Below are 22,366 nucleotides of genomic sequence, written 5' to 3'. Positions count from 1 at the left end.
TCAGATACACCATGCTCATTTTAATTGATTTTACATGTTGGTCCTTTCCAAAAAAACACTTCCAAGGCATTTTAAACCAAGTTGTTCGCTTCTGCACTGTCTTCACATAATAGGTCTTCATCAAAGGACAGGTCATCATCAGATGACTGGTTATGATCTTAAGTTCCCTCCTCAACAAACTCATGTAGGGGGTGACCAAATGTATCTATGTGAAGAGGATCTTCACTCTCTGATTCTTCATTAAGGCCAGCGTGATGTGTCTCTTTTGTGTGTTCAGAGCATTGGGAAAATGTATGGTTGTTGTTGTCGTCACACAAATTCCTGATTGATGGATGTTCCTCAAGGGCAAAGTCAGATTCAGGAGTAGCATGGCACTCTAGTCCTTCTGTGCAGCAACCATCTGGCCTCTAGTTTGTTGATTCTAGACACAAAACAAAATCATATAAAACATTTTACAAATTTGTTAAATGTACACCAAGTGTTCAAAGGCAATATTCATGAGTTTGTGGCTTACTAGTCTGTACGTGTTTATTTTTCATAGAAATTCTGTCCATCTTAACCCATAGCCAGTTACTACACTAATAGAGCGACGAAGAATGTGTTTCAAAAGATATTATATTTGAATTTTTGGATATTAATTTCATTATCAAATCATAGCCCCATAAGCAATATAATAGGCATATGTGCAGACAACACAGGGTAGAGGCGAAGACATAGCTGCCTCAAAAAACTTGTTAAATATTTCTGGGAGGCATGCTTCTCAGTTGCAGTTTGCTTAACATGCAATAGAAGGGGTATGTGGTCATACTTTACCAACTCACTAATCGTTTGCTTCTGAATCATATCAATAATTTACAGCCTATTTTGTTGACTTTCACAAAACTTCATATGTCTGTGTATTTAGAAAATGTGTTTTTGTTAGAGCAGTTGTTACCTGAGTTCTCCACTCTTTGTGTGTCCTTCTGAAAACAGAGGAATCATAAGGTTAAGATATTCAACTTACAACATACTTATAGGCTGTTGTGTTTCTAGTGCAATAATTTTATCTAGAGTCACTCAGAAAAAATGGGATGCTTGTGTATATTCTTGACAAAACTGTAATTTCAAACGAAGCACAAAATTCTTATATTCTTACATAGTATTATGCTGCCAAAGGCAAAGAAACTACTGAACTGTAGACCTTAAATAACAGTTGACCATATAACCACAAAAACTCTCCAGCGTGAGTGATATCTTTGTGTCATTTTCCAATGGATCAAACCCCAGCTCTTCCCCTGAAATAATTTCAATGGACAAAAAATAAGCAATTAATACCCGGAGTAATAAGTACCTTAATTCAAAGTCAAAAAGCCTCTCTTTCTTTAATTACAAAACATTTCCTGAATATTTGAACTATTCTATTTTTAAGTAAATCATAAACACATATACAGGCAGGTAAAAAAGACTCAACATTAAGTGTCTTAGTGAGGTGTTGAGCTACGACAGGCAGCCAGACCAGCTTCAATATGCCTTGGCACTGATTCTACAAATCTGTGAATACTACAGGAGTGTACACCATTCTAAAAAAAAACAAAACATGTTTCCTCTTTTAGTGTTTTGATGATGGTAACAGAGAGAACCGTCTAATATGTGACTCTATACATCAAAGTTCTGAGCTCACCAAATTAAAATATAGAGGTAAATTGTGTATTACTTACCCCACTGCCAAAAAGCTCTATCCAACTATAAAGGAGCAATGATGACCTTTGATAACGTGGTTGCAAGGACAGGGAAACTGTATGAATGACAGAAAAGGCACACACACTGTTAATACATACAGTGATTTGTCAAGCCTCTATTCAGTAGGGAATATAGCAAAAATAAAGTAAAACAGTTGAATTAACTGATGAAGATAAAAGGGCATTTGGACTCAACCCAGATCCCTAGAGTTCACCAAAGACACAGTGGTCTGTGGACATTGACATGTGGACAAATCAGGTTTCCTGACATTAATACAGACATGATTTCAAAGCTAAAGTTCACAAATGAAAGCCTGCAGGTAAATTTTGTATTATTTCAAAAATGAAAACTAATTTTCCCTGCTGATGAACTTTTTATTTCTAATTTGACAACTACACTCCAAGACTTTGCAGGACAGTAAGACCAAACATGTAAACAGTAATTCAGTGTCCTTTGACGCTGTTACTGTTCTTTATGTGTGATTTATGTACATTTTCAGTGTTCATTTTATCTGAGGCTCACATGAAAAAAAATAGTGTATAGGGACTGGAGGGGGTTAGATTACATTATATTAATTACTAGCTGCAGGTTTAATACAAAAGCAACTGTACAAGCTTCTAACCAGAGTTCACTTAGCATGTGGCTAATTAACATCAGTTTCACTCATGATTAGCTATTAGCGATTAGCATGCTAATAAATATCAATTTGGTTGTTAAACTTCACCATTCGACACACAAGACAATACTATTAACACTAAACGCACATTAGCTGCAATTTCTTATTTCTGTAAACTGCTTACAGAGGAAATCTCCTGTAACCATAAACACATTTTCTGTAGAGAATTACAAAATTTCAGTACAATTATTAATCACTCACCGAAGCTGAACTGCGCAGGCGCATCAAGACGCAGTCCTGAGGTGAAGAGGACGTTGTGTCAGCAATCAAAGATGTTATTGGATGAGTGCGCTGTCCATTGTACACAACGAATTGTGATTGGTCAATTTAATTCTCAAGGCGGACCTATGACGTAAGGAAGACACCGAGAGCGCGAAAGCAGCCCGGAGGAGGAATGCAGGAAAAGAGCAACTCTGAACCCCATAAAAGACAGTAAGTTACACCTTTGTTAAATATATTGAGTCCAGTTTTGTACAATTCAGCATATTTCTTATGATTTTGTGTTGGTTCTGATACTTCATTGAGGAATTTTGTCTTTAGGTGCTGAGTGTCAAAGTTAGTTAGCTACTTTAGCACGTGGCTATGAACTTGCTTAGGTTATCTAGCGATTAGCAGCAAGGCGCCACAGGTTTTTTTTTCCAGTTGTTTCAGAGCTCCGATTGAGTCAATTACAACAAAAGGTTATTTCACAGCTAAACTTGTTTGTCTTCAATAATTACAGATCATAAAACAGCGTAAAGTCATTGATTTTGGCTAATCTTACCTCGTTATTCTGTTTGTTTGGGATATAAACAGCATCACCAGCATGGTCGTTGAAAAAACTTGGAACCACTTATAAATGTTTTACTTCTGTGTACTGTATTTCAGGATGCAATGCCATACAGAGCAACCTTAAAAACAAAGGTTCCCAATCGAGCCAACAACCCACCTGAGAGATTTGATGAACCAGCTCCTGGCTCACCAAAAGATGACCAAGATCGTAACTATATTGTTATTTCACTGCTCAACATTTAACAGTGTTTCATCCAGGAGGGATCTTGATGTTAGACCTTAGTTGGCATTACCCTGCCCTAATATATAAATCAATAAATTATGTCCTGTATCAAATTTAAAACTATTTCCTTCTTTTTCTTAACTCTGAATGCCACTATCTAAATAATTCACCTTGTCTGTTATAGGTGGTGACCAACTTAATGCTTTTTGGAGAGTATTGAGCAACTACGACCTAGAGTTGGTGTTGGTCACCAACACCAACACAGGCACCATCAGAGGAGTGCCAAAATGCAGTGGCATTTGGGGAAACATGGAAAAGTGCCAGAGGGGAAGACAGTCTTGGAGAAGTCAAAAGTAAATGGGATTTTAAGTAAGTATGTCACTCATTTTGACCCTTTTGTCAGTGTGCATACTAGAGTAAGGATACCAGAATTTTGAACTTTGTTATGACAGCAGTGAACTAAAAATTGACCAGCTGGACACCCAAAACTTATAAATGCTCTCATTTTTTATTTCCATCCTGCAAATTAGAAAGGAGCTCTGAACACATAGCAAAATTTGACACACCGTTTATTGCAATGAATTGAAAAATGAAACAAGTAATGTGAGAATAAAATATTATTATTAGTATATTTATAATCCAGAAGTATATGCTGTTTATTCTGCTCTCTGTCTGTATTTTAAAAATGTCTTATATTTTACAAGGTTGCACAGTCGTGCAGTGGTTAGCACTGTTGCCTCACAGCAAGAAATTTCCTTCTAAAATGCCCGTTGAACAGGCCTTTTCCTGTGTGGAGTTTGCATGTTCTCCCAATGCGTGCATGTCCATGCACTCCGGCTTTCTCCCACAGTCCAAAGATGTACTCGTTAGAGAAATAGGTTTCTTTTAATTTAGCCACAGACATAATTTCACAAGGTAAAAATTACTGATTTTATCAATTAAATCTGATGGCCTATAGCTATTTCACCTGTTGCTCTCTGCACCATCGAGTGAGAAGTCAGCGGTAATTTGAAAGGCACAAGATATGAAGTTAAAATGAGGAAACTCCAAAGACTGGATGTTGATTGTCTCTTTGGTAACAACTAAAAACTTGATGAACTCCATGAGTTGACTCCATGAAGAACACTGTTACTGTATTAATCTGTAATTATTTTTTGGTGATTTGTGCTTTCTTTTATTTTTGCAGCTTACGTCATGCACTGTGGCACATGGAAAGGGTGGACACCAGTGGAGAAAGCAAAGGCCAAGAAAGCCCTTATAAACAAGTGTCACAAGAGGGCTAAGAGCTTAAATGTGGCACATTGAATGGACATTTTGAGACCATCTAATTAAGAAATGCTGCTTGAGGTAAAGGACTGGAAATTGTTCATGTTGTGGATTGTTTTCCCATCACCAGATACTGTTCTAAAAGTAGGTGTTTCTGGGTCTAGGTTAAAGCTTATATGAAGAACTTTCAGTCTGCATAGATTTTGTGCACATAACAGGAACAGTAACTAAAAGTAACAAAAAAGGGCAAACTTGCTGATTGTCTGTTTTAGTTTTGTTGGTCACCCAGCTGAAACCTGTTCTTTATAGAAGCATCAGTATTGGTTGACGATGAAAATGAAGACTTGCTTCCTAATCAGCTGTTTTAATAACGGAAGTATTTGTTATAACATATCAAGTTGTTTGTTTTTATTGAAACAAATGTTGATCATTTGATGTTTATGTAGGTTGGAATTTGTAAGGCTGCTTAATTTTAGTAGGCTCATCACAGTCTCTCTTTGTCTCATTATTTTCTCCTTTGGAGATGAAAATGAGCCATTAACAAGATATCTGCTTTAAGTCTCAAATAAGACTCCTGTGGCTATAGTCTCAACCATTTCTCCTAGTGAATTTTAGGAGAAACAAAAAAAGAAATGAATGAGAAATATTTGAAACTTGAAAGAGGCTGGAATGAGAATCAGAATTTTGTCTCCCGAGATGCAGAAGAGAAAGCCTTGAGCAGTAAAATTTTCCTGTGTGAGGGGTCGAGCAAACTAGTGAAACAATTTGAGAGAGATCTGTGCTGGCCAAAGCAAAGCATTGAATCAAACCAGAGACTTCATATACAGAAAAGACTTAACATGGCTGGGGAGAGGCGGACTTCATGGACTGTCAGTTCTTCAAACAAAGCTGGAGGTAAGATTTTAACTGTTATGTACATTTGAGAAGTCCATCAGACCCGTATGGGTTGCATTTTGTCGCCTGTCGCCATTACTACTACCCTCCCTTGTCTCGCGGTTATTGTAATCACACAAGCTTACACTTGAGCCTTTCATGACGTAATCGTCAAGATTTTAAATCTTAATCTCGAACATGTTTGATATTTATCGGGGCAGCCGCCAATGCACTCTGAGCAGATCAGGGAGGTTAAGATTGGATCTTTATACCACTCCTGCTACACAATAATCGGGGCAGATAGTTGGTTCAGCCTCGAGTCAGGAACACCCACCTAGATTGTCGGGACGGGGGAATCGCAGCTCAAATCAGCCCGATTATCCTGTAGTCTGAGCCGGGCTGAAGTGATCGTTATTCACTTTTACAAAAATTGCCACCAAATCTCGTGATGTCACGGTCAGTTTATGGTCATCACCAAGAACACAAGTTGCAGTGCAGTAACCACAGGGACAACACCTGGTTTTACATCAATGTAAAATATGAATGTGTGTACTATCCCTTTAAACCATGTAAAATCACCTCTAAATTAAAAACTACACACAGAAGCTGGCTGAAGGATGAATAAGTAATTTCTTACTTAATGTATAAATCAAAAGAAAAGAAAAGGTCACCTTTAACTTAAGCTCTTCTTCACCTTTTGTGTTGATGGTGTGATGACACTGTTGCCAGTAAATCTTCAGTTGACTGGAAGTGACTTGAGCCTGCTGGACAAACATGTTAAAGATTAACCATGGGGAGAGCATTAGATAAGGATTTTTAAAACAGTAAAGCACTTAATAATGACACATAACTTAACTTTTTGTCCTTTCTCTACTGAATGCTTTGGTTTTCAAAATAAAGCTATGACAATTCTAAAATAGATAATGAAACAATGGACTCCCAAGTTACTGTAAATTACCGCTTTCTTTTCTCCAGAGAGACATCTGAAAAGCTTGATAGTGCCCATAGGCTGCCTCTGGCCACTACCGCTTGCCGATGGAGATGTGAAGGAAAGCTTGAAACCTCTGTACAGGCACAATGAAAGAGTTGAGAACGTATGTCAGAGATTTTACACCATGGACGGGAATCCTTACAGAACCTGCAACAACGGAGAATGGACCGGAAATATGAGATGCCTCAGTAAGCTTTTATATGCATCCTGTTTTACACACATGCACAAGCAGCACCTATATTCACTGATGAAGGGATGTCAGAGTGGGGTTTCTACACACCGCTAAGCAGGGAGCGTATCAGAGCGGTTGGGGGTTTCGTTCTTAGCTTGGAGGTGCTCGGTCACCTGTCCAGATACCACAGATACTGGTGACTCTTGAAATGACTTTAAAGTGTGCCAACATTTGCAAACATAAAGGTAAGAAAATATTCTTAAATGCTACTCATTTCAGTAATGAGAATAATTCAAACGAAGAAGGACATTTGGGAAATAGAAGTCAATACAGTGAAGTCAAAAACAGAGAGTGAAAATCTCTGTACACCTGAGTGTGTGACAGCTGCATCAGAGGACGCTAATTATACCTGATGAAGGTCGGTCCGACCGAAACTTTGTTATATCAGCATAAATCCTGACGGTGTGTGCGGGCCTTTCTTATTGTCCAAAAATAGAACGTAAAATGTTTTTAAAAAAGAAAAGTACAGGTAAAAAAATAACTAGTTAAAAACCTGAAACCAGGAAACAATCACCAATTAAAAAACATTTTAAGACATTAAACATCCCCACTGGGGATCAATTAAGAATTATCTTAGTAAGTGTTATACTTTTCAGGTATATTCATATTTCACTTGAGAATATCATTCTGGTTGAGCTGAAATATTCACTTTCTCCCAACACGTTCAAAACGAGCTCATTACTTCAGCTTCAATACTTATGAGGACAGTTATTGACGCTATACAAATAAAGATGGATTTTTGATTGATTGATTAATTCATTATGATTTTTTTTGTTTTTGCAGAACAACTTTTTATTTAAATCAAATTACTTACTTTTTAAAAATGATTTAGTTGAAGTATTTTCTCTCATTGGATGAGAAGTTTAGAAAACTTTGCACAAAAGAAAAAAAGTCCATTGGATGTCTTTATACTTGTACTTCGTGTTGTAGTCAAGACCACAATAACCAAGACCAAGACATACCCGAGACCAAAGTGCTCCGAGACCAAAACAAGACCAAGACACTTAGGGATCGAGACCGAGTCAAGACTGAGACAAAGGCAGGGCGAGACCGAGTCCTTCTAATCACAGAAATGATGTGGAGAAAAAAAACAGATCAGTGGTGGTCTTCAATAAAAATCCTGAATCCACCCAGTCTGAGACGGAGACAAGACTGAGCAAAAATGCTTTTGATTCCGAGACGAAACCAAGACCTTCAAAAAGTGGTCTTGAGACCAAGACCGGTCTCGCGTACTACAACACTACTTGTTCTTGAACAGTTGTGTTTTGTGTTTTTTTATAATGAATTTTTGAAAGACATAAAAAGTAAAAAAGTATATTTGGAAATGTCATTAATCTCTTTGTCTGTGTTCTCTTGCAGAACCGTGCACTGTGGCCAGTGAAAGCTTGAGCAAACACAGCACTCAGGAGAAGCTGTATTTAAGCCATAATGATGTGGTAACGTTCAGTTGTACTGTAGGAAGAAGACCCGGCACCTCAATGAACATGCGTCCAGCTTGTAATGACGGTGAGATTGACCTTCCCTCTTGCCAGTAAAGTTTTTTGAACATTTACATCAGAAACTTGAGAACATCGCTGGTAGACTAAATATGAAGTAAAAAGGAATTCATTCATTTTATTTCTGTGTCTTGGTTGTTGACAGCTTTAATAAAGATTTGTGTTCACTCAGTGTCTTATCTTTTCATTCGATCAGGTACATTCAGAGGAACCAATAAGGTGACTCCTATTTAAAGACAAAGTGAGTGGGATTAATCACAAGGTACTGTGGGAAGTTTCCCTCTCTTACTTTAAAGGATGCGGAGTAAAGCAGCACTGTTTGAATCAAGCGGCAACCTCCGGTGTTGAAAAATGAAACCTATGTAGAAGTGCAAAATCCTGCAGTTCATCGATTGTCCACTTGAGGCTGGCAGCAGAGGCACCAGAAGTCACATACACACACAGTGAAAAAGCCAGTTTTTAAGGCAGAAATGAACATGTTTACAGATCTGGTCTGATTAGGTCATGTCTCAAACGGCGAGTGCTCATTTTTTTAAATTTAGTAATCCATTTTGATTTTATGAAGTAAAATACTTATCACAATAAGGCCCATAGCTCATCACTCACTGCCTCTCATGTGATTGTTAAAAAGGTTGAACATGAAATCTGCCGTTGGAAAAGAAACACACACGAATTGGATTCACTTCACTATGGAAGTCAACGTACCAGTGCATGTTGGAAAGGCTTTATTCCACTGCCTATTTTGTAAACATTCGATGACTTCTGGCCCCTGCAGTGAGTATTGATCATCGCACTGGAACCGTAGATTATGTCCAACGCTAACGGTTTTATTTGCAATGATTGGTCCAGTTACAGTGAGACGGGGATCCATCTCGCCAACAGTACAAGTTATATCTGCAAAGAATAAAACAGATGTAATCAAATTAAAAACTAAGTTTCAGTGGACTTGGGGTTTTACATGCTTTATGTTTGTAATGTATGCAGTCATTTTAGTGTATTTAAACATGCTCTAGAATTAAGTATCACATAATTCTTTTTTGTACCTTCACAAGTAGGAAATGGATGGTCCCACTCCCCTTCATGACCACATATCAGCACTGAACTGCCGTTAAGATAAGTCCTAGGATCATCACAGCTGAACGTGAGGAAACGGTCAGGAAGTATGAGCTCTTGATTTTCATAAAAACCTTTTACTGTAATCCGTCCATCTGCAGGCGGATGCTCACAGCTCACAGCTGAGTGAACACAGGGAGGTAGATAAAGGGAAAGAAAAGAGAACGATTGATGAGGCATATTAGAGAAGTGGCCATTTTCTTCTTAAACGCTGTTGTGAGGTTGTAGTGCTGTATTTCAGGTTATTTGGTTTGACAACAGCTAACATTACCATTCAACCTCCTTTGAGCTAACATTAGCTCCTGACACCTTCCTTAATGTATTGTTGTCGCTGTACAATTTCAGACAAAATTTTTCATAAAACATTACTGGATTAAAACCATAAATTTGAGTATTTACCTATTTACCAAAGGGGTACAAACAATGTGTCAGGTAAATACTGCCATTTGTGCCCTCATATATCTTTTAAATATTGGAACCTCTCTGTGACACTATTGCTCAGGTGTTTGACAACATAATGTGTTAAATTTGGATATGGTTGTAATTACAATCTTACCATTTGTTTTCTAGTGTGTCTATGTGTTATCGTAGGTCCACATACCCTCTATTACAAAAGTATTTGATCGTTGTTCCAAAAACAAGTTTTCTAGAGTTTTCCCCAAACTGTAAGACCGTTAGATCTTTTAGGTCAAGAAGTTTGCTTTGCAACTATTATATAAACGATGTAACCTTATGTGTTTTAAAGGACACACGTCAGATCGCATTTATAATCAAATACATTAAATAACACTTTAAGCAGATGGCACCAAAAGTTCAAGTTAAATAGAAATGCTGAATGTTTGTTACATTTGTGTTTGCAAACATTAGGCTTCCAGTTAGCAAACAGATTTCAATATAACTGGAATAGAGCTGGTACAGGACAAAGTTCATTAGATAAAAATCTCTGTATGGAGTAACCAGTCAATGAAGCAATTAAATTAAAAGTTACTGACTGAGCAAGCAAAAACAGTTTTATGTCAACATGAATGATTCATGTTTAAAAAAAAGCAACGCTGCTGTGAACACATGAGACTGAATTCCTTCAAAAGACGTCACAGTAACTTGTTGTTCTCAGTCTGAGGACATTAAAAGATGAAAAAGTACCAGTCTTAAAAACAGTCTATGCAACTAAAACCTGACAGAGAAAATTTTACACAACTAAGAGTAAAGTATGAGCATCAAATTATAGTCGTTCTAACACTACTTCAATCAATCTTTAACTGTATAGAGCCAATTCATAACAAGTGTAATCTCAAGACACTTAACAAAGAGCAGGTAAAAGACCCGACATTAATCCATCATGAGCACTTAGCAACATTTAACAAAGTTACAGTGGCAAGAAAAAATGTCCTTTCAAAAGGCAGACATCTCAAGCAAAACCAGACTCATGATGAACAGCCATCTGCTGAGATTGCGCCAGGTTTGAAAAGTGGGATAGAGGGAGATGCAGGAGGAAGGATAGGGACAAACAGGAGTGGGGCGTGGGGGGTGGTGGTCCATAGCAGCAGGCTGTCCCGACCTACGAGAGCTCAGGAGGTCCCAGGAAAATATGCATTTAGTAAGGGTTATGTACTTTCTAATGGCGCGATCACACTGGCCATCCGTACCGTGCCGTACTCAAGCACTATTGGCCCCCCCTTTCCCCAGCGGGGGGTCGGCCGGCACGGCCAGCCATCACACTGCTTCAGGACAATCCGGACATAAGCACGGTTACCTCTTGTACATGACATCGTAATACAGCACATGCATGGCTTTATGTTATGATGACGCGTGCTCAATTTACAAACAGGTGTCTGTACATCAGAGAACAACACAGAGAACATGACAGATACTTTACTGACTTTGTGGCTTATTTTGAGTCATTTTTATCAGATACAGCCATAAATATAGGTCTAAATATAGGTATAAAAATATAGGTATAAAAAATAAAGGTCACGCGCGGTAAAGTCCGCGCCCTCACCCTCACCCTCAGAGAACATGACAGCTACTTTGTGGCTTATTTTGAGTCATTTTAGTCAGATACAGCAATGACACTCTGGATTTCTTCATAATAAAGACTGTCAACGTTGTTTACCTGCGTGCTTGTGCTCGTGCAAGTCTGACTGTTACAATCATAAAAAGGTACAAAACACATTATTATAGACTAAGCATGACTTTAAGAACAAATGTACAAAACATTCCTAAAAATCAAAACAAATAGAAAGAAAACAACAAAAGAAGAAGAGTCAGAGATTTAATCTGGATTTAAAACCTTTATAGTTTTGTTTAGGTCTTAAGGTTGTTTAGTTTTAATATCAGTGATAAGTGTTAAGTTATCAACTCATTCATTCTGTCCCTTGACACACTAAACACAGCACTTTGTAAATCAATTTAGCCATTTGGAAAGCAATACGGCCTGATTTGCATACAATTTCCAGGACTTCAGGCAGCGGAAGGTGCAAGTTCCCCCTGTAGTCTAAGCCTATAGCAGCATTCTGTAACTATAGGAGGTGGCCCATACCTACACCAGCCCTAACGATAAGCTTTATCAAAAAGGAATGCTTTAAACAGGACATATGATCCCCCTTTTCAAACAGTCCCCTGTGGTCTAAATGAAACATCTGTGCTGTGCTTTGATGAAAATATAACATGAATCAAGCACCAGAGGAGGTTTGTGACCCTGTATAAACCAGCTCTCTCAGAACGCTCCGTTTTGGTGTGTGTGTCTCTTTAAATGCAATGAGCCCCCCCTGAGTTTTCCTGGTTTACATCCCTCCTCTGTAGCGAGAATAAAAATGGCGGACCTTTGCAAAAGTTTAGCTCTAGGCTGGGGGTGGAGATACAATGGGAGGGAGGGTATTTTTTCCCACTAGCCCACTGTGATGTCACAAGGAGAGCAAATTTGACACGGAGCATTTTTCTCTGTTGTTAGACTTATGCAGACCACAAACAAAGGACTGGATGGTTTTATTTCACAATTAACGTGTGAAAAATTAGATTTCTAGATGAAAGTCTTAGTGTTACAAGATAAAGTTGAAATACTACGAGAAGAAAGTAAATTCACCATAATTCACCAGAATAGATAATAAAATAGTAATTTAATAAGAATAGAGTTGTAAATTTACAAGATTAAAGCCACAATTTTGGGGGCGCCAGCATGGCCGTAACCTACTATGAGGACAAGGAGGTCAGGACCTGGGTCCAATCAATGTACGAAGCAGTAGATGGCTTTTACGATGGAGGAAAAAAAAAACTCTCTCTCTCTCTGCTCAGGTGACCAGAGAGAGAGAGAGAGAGAGAGAGATAGAGCAGTGTCAGCTGTTTAGTCTCATTGAATGCATCTGTTTCACTGCTCCCAGAGTGCTGCATTTGAGGGAAAACACACAGGGACTCTGCAGAGAAAAAAGTGTGTTTCACTGTAGGTTGAAATGCGTTTGACTTTAATCCTTTTGTTTTTCCAGCTGTGTGGGAATGTGAGAGTTTCCTTATCACAGAATGGTAAGATGGACTTTTTTTGTTGTTGCAATTTTTAACTTAAAGAGAAAGGGGTGGATCAGAAAAGGGACATTCAAAAACACCAATGATAATTGTATGTTTTGATATAATCTTAAAGACTAGTGTTAATCAGAGGTATGGTTGACTTACATATGCACTGTATTGTCTCAAGTATTATTACCCAGTTGTAAAATATCTAACTATGTATTTTTAAACATACAAATGAAACAATGTGATACAAATGAAACAATATGATACAAACTATATGATATGATACAAATAGTCTGAATAGTTATTCTCCTCATGGGCACACACTGCACTGGGGTGAACCTTTTTTTATAACGCATCCGTTTAGATTTCATGAACGTTATGTGTTATCCATAGTTACACGCGTAGCTGATTGACAGGTGGGCGCGATGTAATGGTTCATCAAGAGGCTTTAAACCCGCCTCAGCTCCAGCTCTCAATCTGTCGTTAGGTTGACTGAAAGTTAGGCTGAGACAGGATTTCCAACATGGCGGCTGCTGCTGGTGAGCCTCCGGAGCCCCCTGCAGGAGCAGGCAGCTGACGTCACTCAGGCTCCGTCCATTAATATTTACAGTCTATGATTGTTCCTGGTTTGATAGAAATCAAAATGTCAAAGCGGGCTCTACTTTACTGTTTTCTTATTGTTGAATTTACTTTTTACAAATTGTATTACATAAAGAATAGTTTTTTTGTTTTGTTTTGACTAATTTTCTCAATTTTCATGTTTGAAGTAAGACCATTTGGTTATCTTGGCCACGCCCGGTTTGCAGATTTCCATCTGGAAAGAGGCGACGATTTTGTGTTTGGGTCAAAAGTTGTATACACCTGTCAAAAAGGGTAAAAAAAGTAGCCTATAATATCTCCTTGTATTGTCCATGTATCATGTTGAGCATAACAGGGAGTTAGAGTTAAACGTGGCTCTAAATACAGAATTTTATGATCTATTTTCTACATAATCCTGGTTCCAGCTATCAAATGGTCAGCTGGAGTAACTCTCGCATCTGCATGGCTGGAGGCTGGGATGGTGTTGTTCCTTGATTTCTTTGTCATTCCCTTATAAAGAGTTAATCGCTCACCTGCCCAAGTGTGGATACATTTAAATTTCATCATGTTTCCTTCTCCAGCTCAGCAGTGTCCAGTGATTCATGTGGCCGATAATGTTCAGATGATTGGGGACCCGGAGGACGCAATCCACGGCAATGTAGTTCGATTTAGCTGCAAGTCTAACACAGAGGTTCTGAATGGGACGTCGGAGATCTATTGTGATGAAAATGGAGAGTGGAGTGCCCAGGCTCCAAGCTGTGAAGGTAAAGCAGGCTTTCTTAAGAGAGAACCGAACACACAGGAAGGTCTTCAGAGAGAAATGGAGAGGAATGGGAAAAGCAAAGAAAGAACCCCTTACATGCATAAAACACTACAGCAACCACCATTAATCACCAAACAACTTAAAAGTAATGGCCAAACCGACCACCAATTGGCCGTTATGTAACATCTGAATAACTCTGACAATGTAGGCACAACTGAGCCACAAATTGAAAGGTTGCCGAATCAAAATAATTGCTATAGTTGTTTATCATTCAAGAAAACCTCAGAAAAAAACTCTCCTATCTGGAATCTGATGTTCATCGTCATTTAGTGTCATTAACATTAGATCTATGCCCATATTTCAATTAATAATTATAAAACAGGTCCAAAATGTTAGGGTCAAATGAGCAGCTGATCTTCATTGCATTCTTTATGGAAAACAAATGTAGTTATGATGATGCTTGTGTGTATATTTTTCAACAGGGATCAAATGTGCAATACCTCAGATTCAACATGGACGATTAACTGGAGAGCTCCGAGATCACAAAGAACATGAAGTCCTGCATTTTGAGTACAATCAGAGGTTCAATAAACAGACTGAAAGACCGTCAAAATGCACAAAAATAGGAACTAAAGCCGAGTTCAGTCCAGCGCCTGTGTGTGAGCGTAAGTATAAACTGAGTTATATCGGTTATATTACACTGACTGGTGGGAGGTGAAGGGTTGTTGTGGGATTGTCGACTGCCTCGATCAACAAACTGATGAACTGAATTTTCTTTTTCTCCAACAAAATGCAGCAACAAAATGTAAACTGCCGCTGACGACACTCGAAGGCACCAGATATGACACTTTCCAAAATGTGTTTTCACCTGGAGACACAGTCACAACCAGATGTGGTGATAAGTACTGGATCTCTACACCTCAGAGCACCTCAGCTGTATCCACATGTAATGACGACGGAGAATGGGATATCACACCAGTTTGCCAAGGTATAGAAGTGCATGGTATCACAGTAATCACATCATGAGACGGTTGTTTACTGCGCGGTGTGTAGAATTAAACTGTGGTGATGATGATTATTAATGCCATCTTGATCTACCAAAGATTAACAAGTCTTTCTCTTGTTTTAGAGGTGAGGTGCAGCAATCAAAGAGACTTACGTGTGTATTCTTGGAATGTCCGTTGGGGACAAATAATAACACTGGATGAGAGTGTAAGCTATCGGTGTAAAACAGGATATAGGGCAGCATCAAGCTCGGCCAGGTGCACCAGAGATGGATGGAGTCCAAATCCACTTTGTCAAGGTATTGTGAAGTTTTCTTTAGTTAATAACATGAGTATTAATGTTAAATCATTGAGGTCTAATTAATCTTTTGGCTGATGTTCCATGGAAACATTCTAGACAATTTCAGGAACACCTGCCACTGAAATTTTCTAAAGTTGCTACTCACACTTATCCCTCACAATGTGAAGTTTGCCCTGTTGGACGGGAGGGGAGGAGGGACTCTGGAGGCTTGGCATGAAATGAAAAGGATGCTGTGGTCGTTATCTGTACAGGATATCCTAGATACAGTAGCAGGAGGATAAAAGTCCAACACTATAACAAGTCCAACACTACTCAAGAGGCTGCCTTCAAGTCAGACTAGTGTGGTATCACCTTTTCCCACACACTTTACCTGGGCTGTTCACCAAGCTGTATGAAGGGCAATCCAAGTATGTTTCATGACCAAGCAGCAACCTCTGGTGTGAAAAATATAGCCAATGCAGAAGTGTCTAATCTGGCATTTGTCGAGGGTCCCCTTGTTCTCTATTCATTTCCATGATTTCCGAAAGACCAACAATGATGAATAATTGTACCATCGAGTGAGTTAGAAGTGTGAACAGAACTGTGTTTAACTGCAATTTTCTTTTTCAGATATAACATGCAACAGACATGAGGTTCCAAATACTGATATTGTGAGCAATGACAAGCAGACGTACATTTACAACGAAAAGGTCAGGTACGTCTGCAAGGATGGTTTTGAAGGACAATTCACTCTCTCCTGTAGAGACAATTACTGGTCTGGGAATGCGAGATGCGAAGGTAAGAAACAACAGAACAATAAGTTCATTGTTAAAATACATTGTTTTGTTTAGCTCATCTGTTTTTTTTGTCGTCTAAGCATTTGGAGAAGATCTTTCGAAATTACGACTTGGAGAAAACCTTAAAACTTCATGACTCCCAGTCAACACAGTAACTTTTAGATCAGTTAAGAAACACAGAAAATCTTAGTTAGTCAGTCGGCAAGCAAAAAAATACTGTGAATTTTATTTCAATGACCTATGCTCCCTTTGAGTTGTTGGAAACCCTGACAGCAGAACAAGGGGTTGTGTTATACCGAGGTCACACTACACCACTTTATTTTCTGTTATGACGGTCACTGTGTCAGATTAGGCGATCACAGAGACAAACATTTTGTACCGTGACTTGACCGACATGACATGACAGAATACATGGTTGTTAGCTGATGTGATGCCGTTGGAAGGAAGACGATGGGCAAGACGACACCCGGAAAGAAGAATGTAAACGAAAACAAAATAATTGCCAGAACGTGACAAACTCTTCCAGTGTCGCATAGTTCAGTCTCGCAGCACCAATTTTCTGTAAGAAGGTTGTGAGGCGTCCCAGATGCGGCCTTGATTGTAGTTCAGGAAGAACTGTGTTACAGGATACAACGATCCATTTTCAAGGTAGACGGGTCCTGAAACCCTACATCTGCCGGATCGCTTACAACGTGTAGTCTGACCTCAGCTTAGACTTACTCAATGTTGGTCGTGTTTTTTTTTCAAATGATAGTGAAGTTTATGCTTATCACTTAAATCCCATGTATTTCACCAATTACCCTACACACCTGCAAAGACACAACCGCTTGACAATAACCCACAGCGCTTGTGACAGTGTAGCTTCTAATACTTAGTTTGGCTAATCATAGAATGCGAGCTAATGCTAATCAAAACTACTTGTTTACTGTTGTGAACTGATGCTAGCTCAAGTATGCAAGCATTAGTACACATGACTGTTGGTTCAATAACAAGAAAACATGAACGTAACCGAGAGGCTGAGACATAAAAATGTTAGACAACACATTTGTGCTGGGCACGCACACTTGAGCTCTTGTTTTGACGTTATAAGTGCATTCCTGTTGATTTGATCGAGCATTACTTTAAAGAAGACATATACATATATATGTCCACCTTTTCAAACAGTCCCCTGTGGTCTACATGAAACATCTGTGCTGTGCTTTGGTCAAAATATAACATGAATCAAGCACCAGAGGAGGTTTTTGACCCTTTATAAACCAGCTCTCTCAGAACGCTTCATTTGGGTGTGTGTGTGTGTCTCTTTAAATGCAATAAGCCCCCCCCCCCCCCGATTTTTCCCGTTAGACATCACTCCTCTGTCGTGAGAATAAAAATGGCGTACCTGCGCAAAAGTTTTGCTATAGGCTGGGGGTGGAGTCCATGGGCGGACATACCAAGGGAGGGGAGGGGATTTTTTTTTACCAGAATCCCACTGTGACATCACAAGGAGAGCAAATTTGAAACTGAGCATTTTTCTCTGTGTTGTAAGACTTATGCAGACCACAATCAAAGGACTGGATGGATTTATTTCACATTTTGTGGGTTGGTAGACACTCAGCTAGTTTACCCAAATCTATGTTCAAAAACACTGTCAAAATGGATTTTTCCTTTTATGGCCCCTTTAAACAAATACCATACAACCTGACCAGTTAACCAACACTATTGATTATCACCCCATAGAAAAAAAAATTAATAAAACTGAACAGATCTGTAGTTATTTTAAACAAAATATCATGGGGCTCTGATGTGAATATATAATTACAGTTGTTCTGTCCTAAGATGATGTTTTAGTTTATATTATTTCTTTTCAGCAGCAGTAAAATGTTGGAAAAAAAAGACTATTACAGGAATTTTCATTTAAACACTTTATTGGCGATGAGCCTACTTAAATAAGATGTTTTGTTTTTCATGAAGATAGTCAAATGAAGTGGAGGTCGTGTGACTAACCGGACACTTTCACTGAATCTGTTTCAGAGGTACCGTGTAAAAAACATCCCATCCCCAATGCAATCATTACCCACAATGAAAGAGAAACATACCAGCACAACCAAGCAGTACAATACACCTGTGAGCACGATCGTGATATGTCCTTCTATGTTACCTGTGAGAAAGGTAAATGGACTGGGATTCAGAGCTGTCAAGGTAAGAAATTTTACGACAGTACAATGACAAATACAATGCTTAACGTGCGATTCTAGTTTCTTTGTCTTTTCAGCAACAGAAATATCTAACACTTCCTCCAAGATAAAAAGAAGCAAACGTTTAATATAAAAGGTGTTACTAGTTCGAACAGTTAAATGTTCATTTGTTTTCACATGAGTAAAAGTTCACAGCTTAGAGAGATTGTTCTTGAATTTAGACTCAAGCACTGGAATCATACAGACGACGATGGCCCTCCTCAAAGGACTTCACATGATACTATGTACTTATATCTTTCCATCAGTGCTGTCTGAATATAATCCTTCTTTGTTCTTTTTTTATATAGCGACTGCATGTGGAGAAGCTGAAATTCAAAATGGATTTGTTGTTGCTCAGGAGGATAACAAGCTGTACTACACCTGCAATGACAATTTTAAGCTTCCCACCAAAGGCTGGTGGGGAGAAGCCGTATGTGAAGGCAGGAAGTGGTCTGGACTTCAAGACTGCATTGGTAATTCATCTTTGTTGGGTTGAGGGGTGGGGGGGGGGTACAGTACAGTAAGTAGCAGTACTTTAAATAAGGAGTTTTTTTGGCCACAAATCGGGCAAAAGCTGTTTTATAGGTTTCACATTCTGACAATATGACAGGTGAAAATGAGGAGAATATGAAATCTTTATAGAGTGTTTGGGTTGAGAGAGGATTTTCCAAAGAAATAAACAAAACACTATTCTGTGAAACAGTAAATGCATATTACACCAGTCCTCTGACATAGCACATTTTGTTATATAATTTTAGTAAACACCATGATAATACATTTTGTGCTATTTTAAATTTCTTTGCTTGATCACACTTTTGTGACATCACTGAAGACGGCTTCTTCATAGAGTAAACATTTTGTTCATTTACTTCAATTATCACGGCTGTCAGCAGCGATGTAATTAATGTCTCTTTGTAATCATCTCCACTGTAGAGGAAAGTCGGTGCGGAGAAGCTCCTGTGATTCCTAATGCGGAAGTCACTTTCCTAAACCTCCGTAGCAGACAAGAACTGCAGATAACTTGTCAAGATGGATACCGCAATCAGGTTGACCGTTTATCATGTGAAGACGGAAATTGGAGTTCAGATGAATTATTGCCGGAATCAATTTGTCAACGTGAGTCAATAGTCAGTTCTTACTGTAGATCATAAAAGTATTTATAAAATGTACAGGATGTAACTCTGTGCTGTGTGTATTTTGATATGTTGCAGCTGTCTCCAATCCCTGCAAACCCCCACCTAAAATTGAAGATGCTGTAATTGTGAAGTCTTACCAAAAGCAATACCTGTCTGACTCGGAGGTGACTTATCAGTGCCGTGATAAGTACACGATGGAGGGAGAGGGCACGGTTCGATGCTTGCATGGCCAATGGGAATTTAAGAACATTTCATGTAGACGTAAGTACATCCAAAATGAAAGGATTTCAAGAAAAAGTACGTACAAATTCAAAACTGTCCTCATGAATATGTGCAAAATGGAATTTCAGTGCATCAAATCTTTTGCTTGATGGTTCAACGGACACTTGATTTGTAGCTGTGAGTTTTATGACATCTTCAGAGTTTTGGTGTGTTTACCGACACAAATTAATTTATGATGATCAGAGATTAGATACGATGGAATTAAAAATGAGATCAATTGGTGTAGATATACTCACACATTTATTGTTTTGATCCCTCAAATTCCTGTATGTGAAGGTAAGAGCTTACCTGCTTAAGTATGGATACATTTAAATTTGATCATGTTTCCTTCTCCAGCTCAGAAGTGTCCAGTAATTCATGTGGCTGCCTCAAAGTCAAAATAGCGTGGTATCACTTTTTCCCACACACTTTACCTGGGCTGCTCACCAAGGTGTATGAAGGGCAATCCAAGTATGTTTGGCGACCAAGCAGCAACCTCTTGTGTGAAAAATGAAGCCAATGCAGAAGTGCCTAATCCGGCATTTGTCGAGGGTCCGCTTGAGGCTGACTCTAAGAGCCCTGAAACTCACATACACACCCCATTCCAAAATGGAAGTTTTTACAGTAGATATTAACATGTTTACAGCCTGGTCCAAAAAAAGAAATAGGTCTTATTAGTTATTGTCCTCATGGGCAAATAGCCTCTCAGTGGTGGTCTTGATCAGTCTTAATTTAAAATCCTGAGTCCGCCCAATCTGAGACAAGACCGAGTAAAAATGCTTTGTTTCAAGACAAGACTGAGACCTAAAAAAAGGCTTACAGACCGGTCTTGAGACCAAGACCAATTGTTGATTCTATTACCTGAGTGCCTGTGTTTCTGTATGACTGAATTATGACCACTACCATTCAGTTTGACCAGTACTGTAAACCTAGTTTAATCCGTCACAAATGCAATGGCATTTCACCCATTTCAACAAACAAAGCAGGCACTGAGGAAGATCTAAAGGCTCCTGAACAGATTCTTAATGCTTTAGATTGAACAATATCTATTTTTTTTAAAGAGTCTTGGCAGCAGAGACATACATAACACAGCCATGATCAAACACTGACCTTATACATAGCTTGATAAATTGTGTGCATGGTTCCTCTCTCTGCACCCCATTCACAACCACATAAACGTTTCTTTCTATGTAGTACTTTTCCACATTTCTCAATTATATTTCTGATATGAACGGCCCAAGTGAGCCTTTCATCAAACCATACTACCAAAAACTTAAATTCCTTTACTCTTTCTAAAGGACAACCATACAAACACAGCTCTATATCAAGCATTGTTTTTCTTAAAGCCAAACACTGTGTACAACACTACAGCACATCAATTAAACCTGATGCATTTTGAGACGTGGTACTGAACACCTTTTTCTCTCTCTCTCTCTCTTTTTTTACAGCTTAGTAACCAGCTCCAGCAGACTCTCAATAAAAACCACCATATTTACATTTTTTCCATGGTCCTTCAATTTGTTGTGTGGTCAGAGCATTTAATAAACCAACTGTTTTGATTGTTCTTACTGATGAAGCTTCATGATGAATAACCAACAATATGCTTATTGGAAAGGGTATCGTGGAAAAATTGATTCAATTTAGTTACAGTTCGGTGTGTAAAACAAGGGAGGTGGACCCAAGTGCAGAATAAACTAATAAAACTATTTATTAAAACAAAAAGGCAGAAACTAAAACTATCTATCAAAATGTCCAAACTGAAAAAAATCCCAAAATTGACAAGCACTGACACTCCAACACACGCCAAACAATACTGGCAACAATGAACTGACACAGAATGGAAGAAACACAGAGACTAAATAGACATGGGGTAATCAAACACAGGTGAGACTAATAACACAGGTGAAGACAATGAGGGCAATCACAATGGAGGGAAACACACAGAGGAAGGAATGGACACAAGAAACACAGAGGACAACTACAAAATAAAATACGTGAAACACTGAAGACACACAGAACTCAAGAATGATGAAAACACACTAGAACATAAGGAAACACTGAAAATACAAAACTAAATAATACCAAATCATGACAAATTTAGGTTTATAATGCAGAAGTTGTGAAGCTGTGGCTTATAGAGTAAGCATTCAAAGACTATTTCATTTCAAACCTTTAAAAACAGATGAATTAAAAACAGTTACAATTTCAAACAAAGTAGCTAGAATAAAAAATTCTGAACTCTGCAAGAGAGGGAAGAATACTAATCTTTAGAGTTTGCTGGAGGGTGTTTGGGGCATCAAAAAGAAAATGCAGATTTACCGAGCAAAAACTAATGGGACTTTAAGGGCCAATCAGAAGAACGAGTCATGTAGGTGCCAGAACTCCACTCCAACAGGTCTGTGATGTGAGGTGTATGTTTTACAATAAGGGCCTTGAAAATATATAAAAACGAAGGCTTGTTCTGCC

At 38.5% G+C, this 22,366-nt stretch overlaps 1 protein-coding gene and 1 long non-coding RNA gene across 2 annotated transcripts; one reads left to right on the top strand and one right to left on the bottom strand.

The window, feature by feature from the left end:
* Positions 1-2,230, bottom strand: LOC109986559 (uncharacterized). Its single transcript, XR_010666519.1, has 4 exons — positions 1,698-2,230; positions 1,136-1,274; positions 935-962; positions 1-421 (listed from the first exon to the last, which is right to left on the bottom strand). It is a non-coding gene; the product is annotated as an uncharacterized lncRNA (long non-coding RNA).
* A 10,494-nt stretch (positions 2,231-12,724) lies between these two features.
* Positions 12,725-21,449, top strand: LOC110005680 (complement factor H-like). Its single transcript, XM_065955667.1, has 11 exons — positions 12,725-12,876; positions 14,025-14,207; positions 14,689-14,871; positions 15,003-15,194; positions 15,336-15,509; positions 16,121-16,288; positions 18,301-18,468; positions 18,812-18,976; positions 19,437-19,619; positions 19,715-19,900; positions 21,349-21,449. Exons 1-11 carry the CDS (start codon positions 12,807-12,809, stop codon positions 21,351-21,353), a joined length of 1,677 nt encoding a protein of 558 aa, XP_065811739.1. The 5' UTR covers positions 12,725-12,806; the 3' UTR covers positions 21,354-21,449.
* Positions 21,450-22,366: the final 917 nt, after the last annotated feature.

This window comes from Labrus bergylta, chromosome 6 (assembly GCF_963930695.1).
Source record: "Labrus bergylta chromosome 6, fLabBer1.1, whole genome shotgun sequence".
Lineage (NCBI taxonomy): Eukaryota > Metazoa > Chordata > Actinopteri > Labriformes > Labridae > Labrus > Labrus bergylta.
The sequence above is the reverse complement of the archived record's forward strand: the minus strand, read 5'-3'. Positions and strand labels throughout refer to the sequence as shown.

Coding starts and splice junctions, on each gene's coding strand:
- LOC110005680 (XM_065955667.1), top strand. CDS start 12,807: ATGCGTTTGACTTTAATCCTTTTGTTTTTCCAGCTGTGTGGGAATGTG. Junction 12,877..14,024: donor AGTTTCCTTATCACAGAATG/GTAAGATGGACT, acceptor TTCCTTCTCCAG/CTCAGCAGTGTCCAGTGATT. Junction 14,872..15,002: donor TCCAGCGCCTGTGTGTGAGC/GTAAGTATAAAC, acceptor AACAAAATGCAG/CAACAAAATGTAAACTGCCG.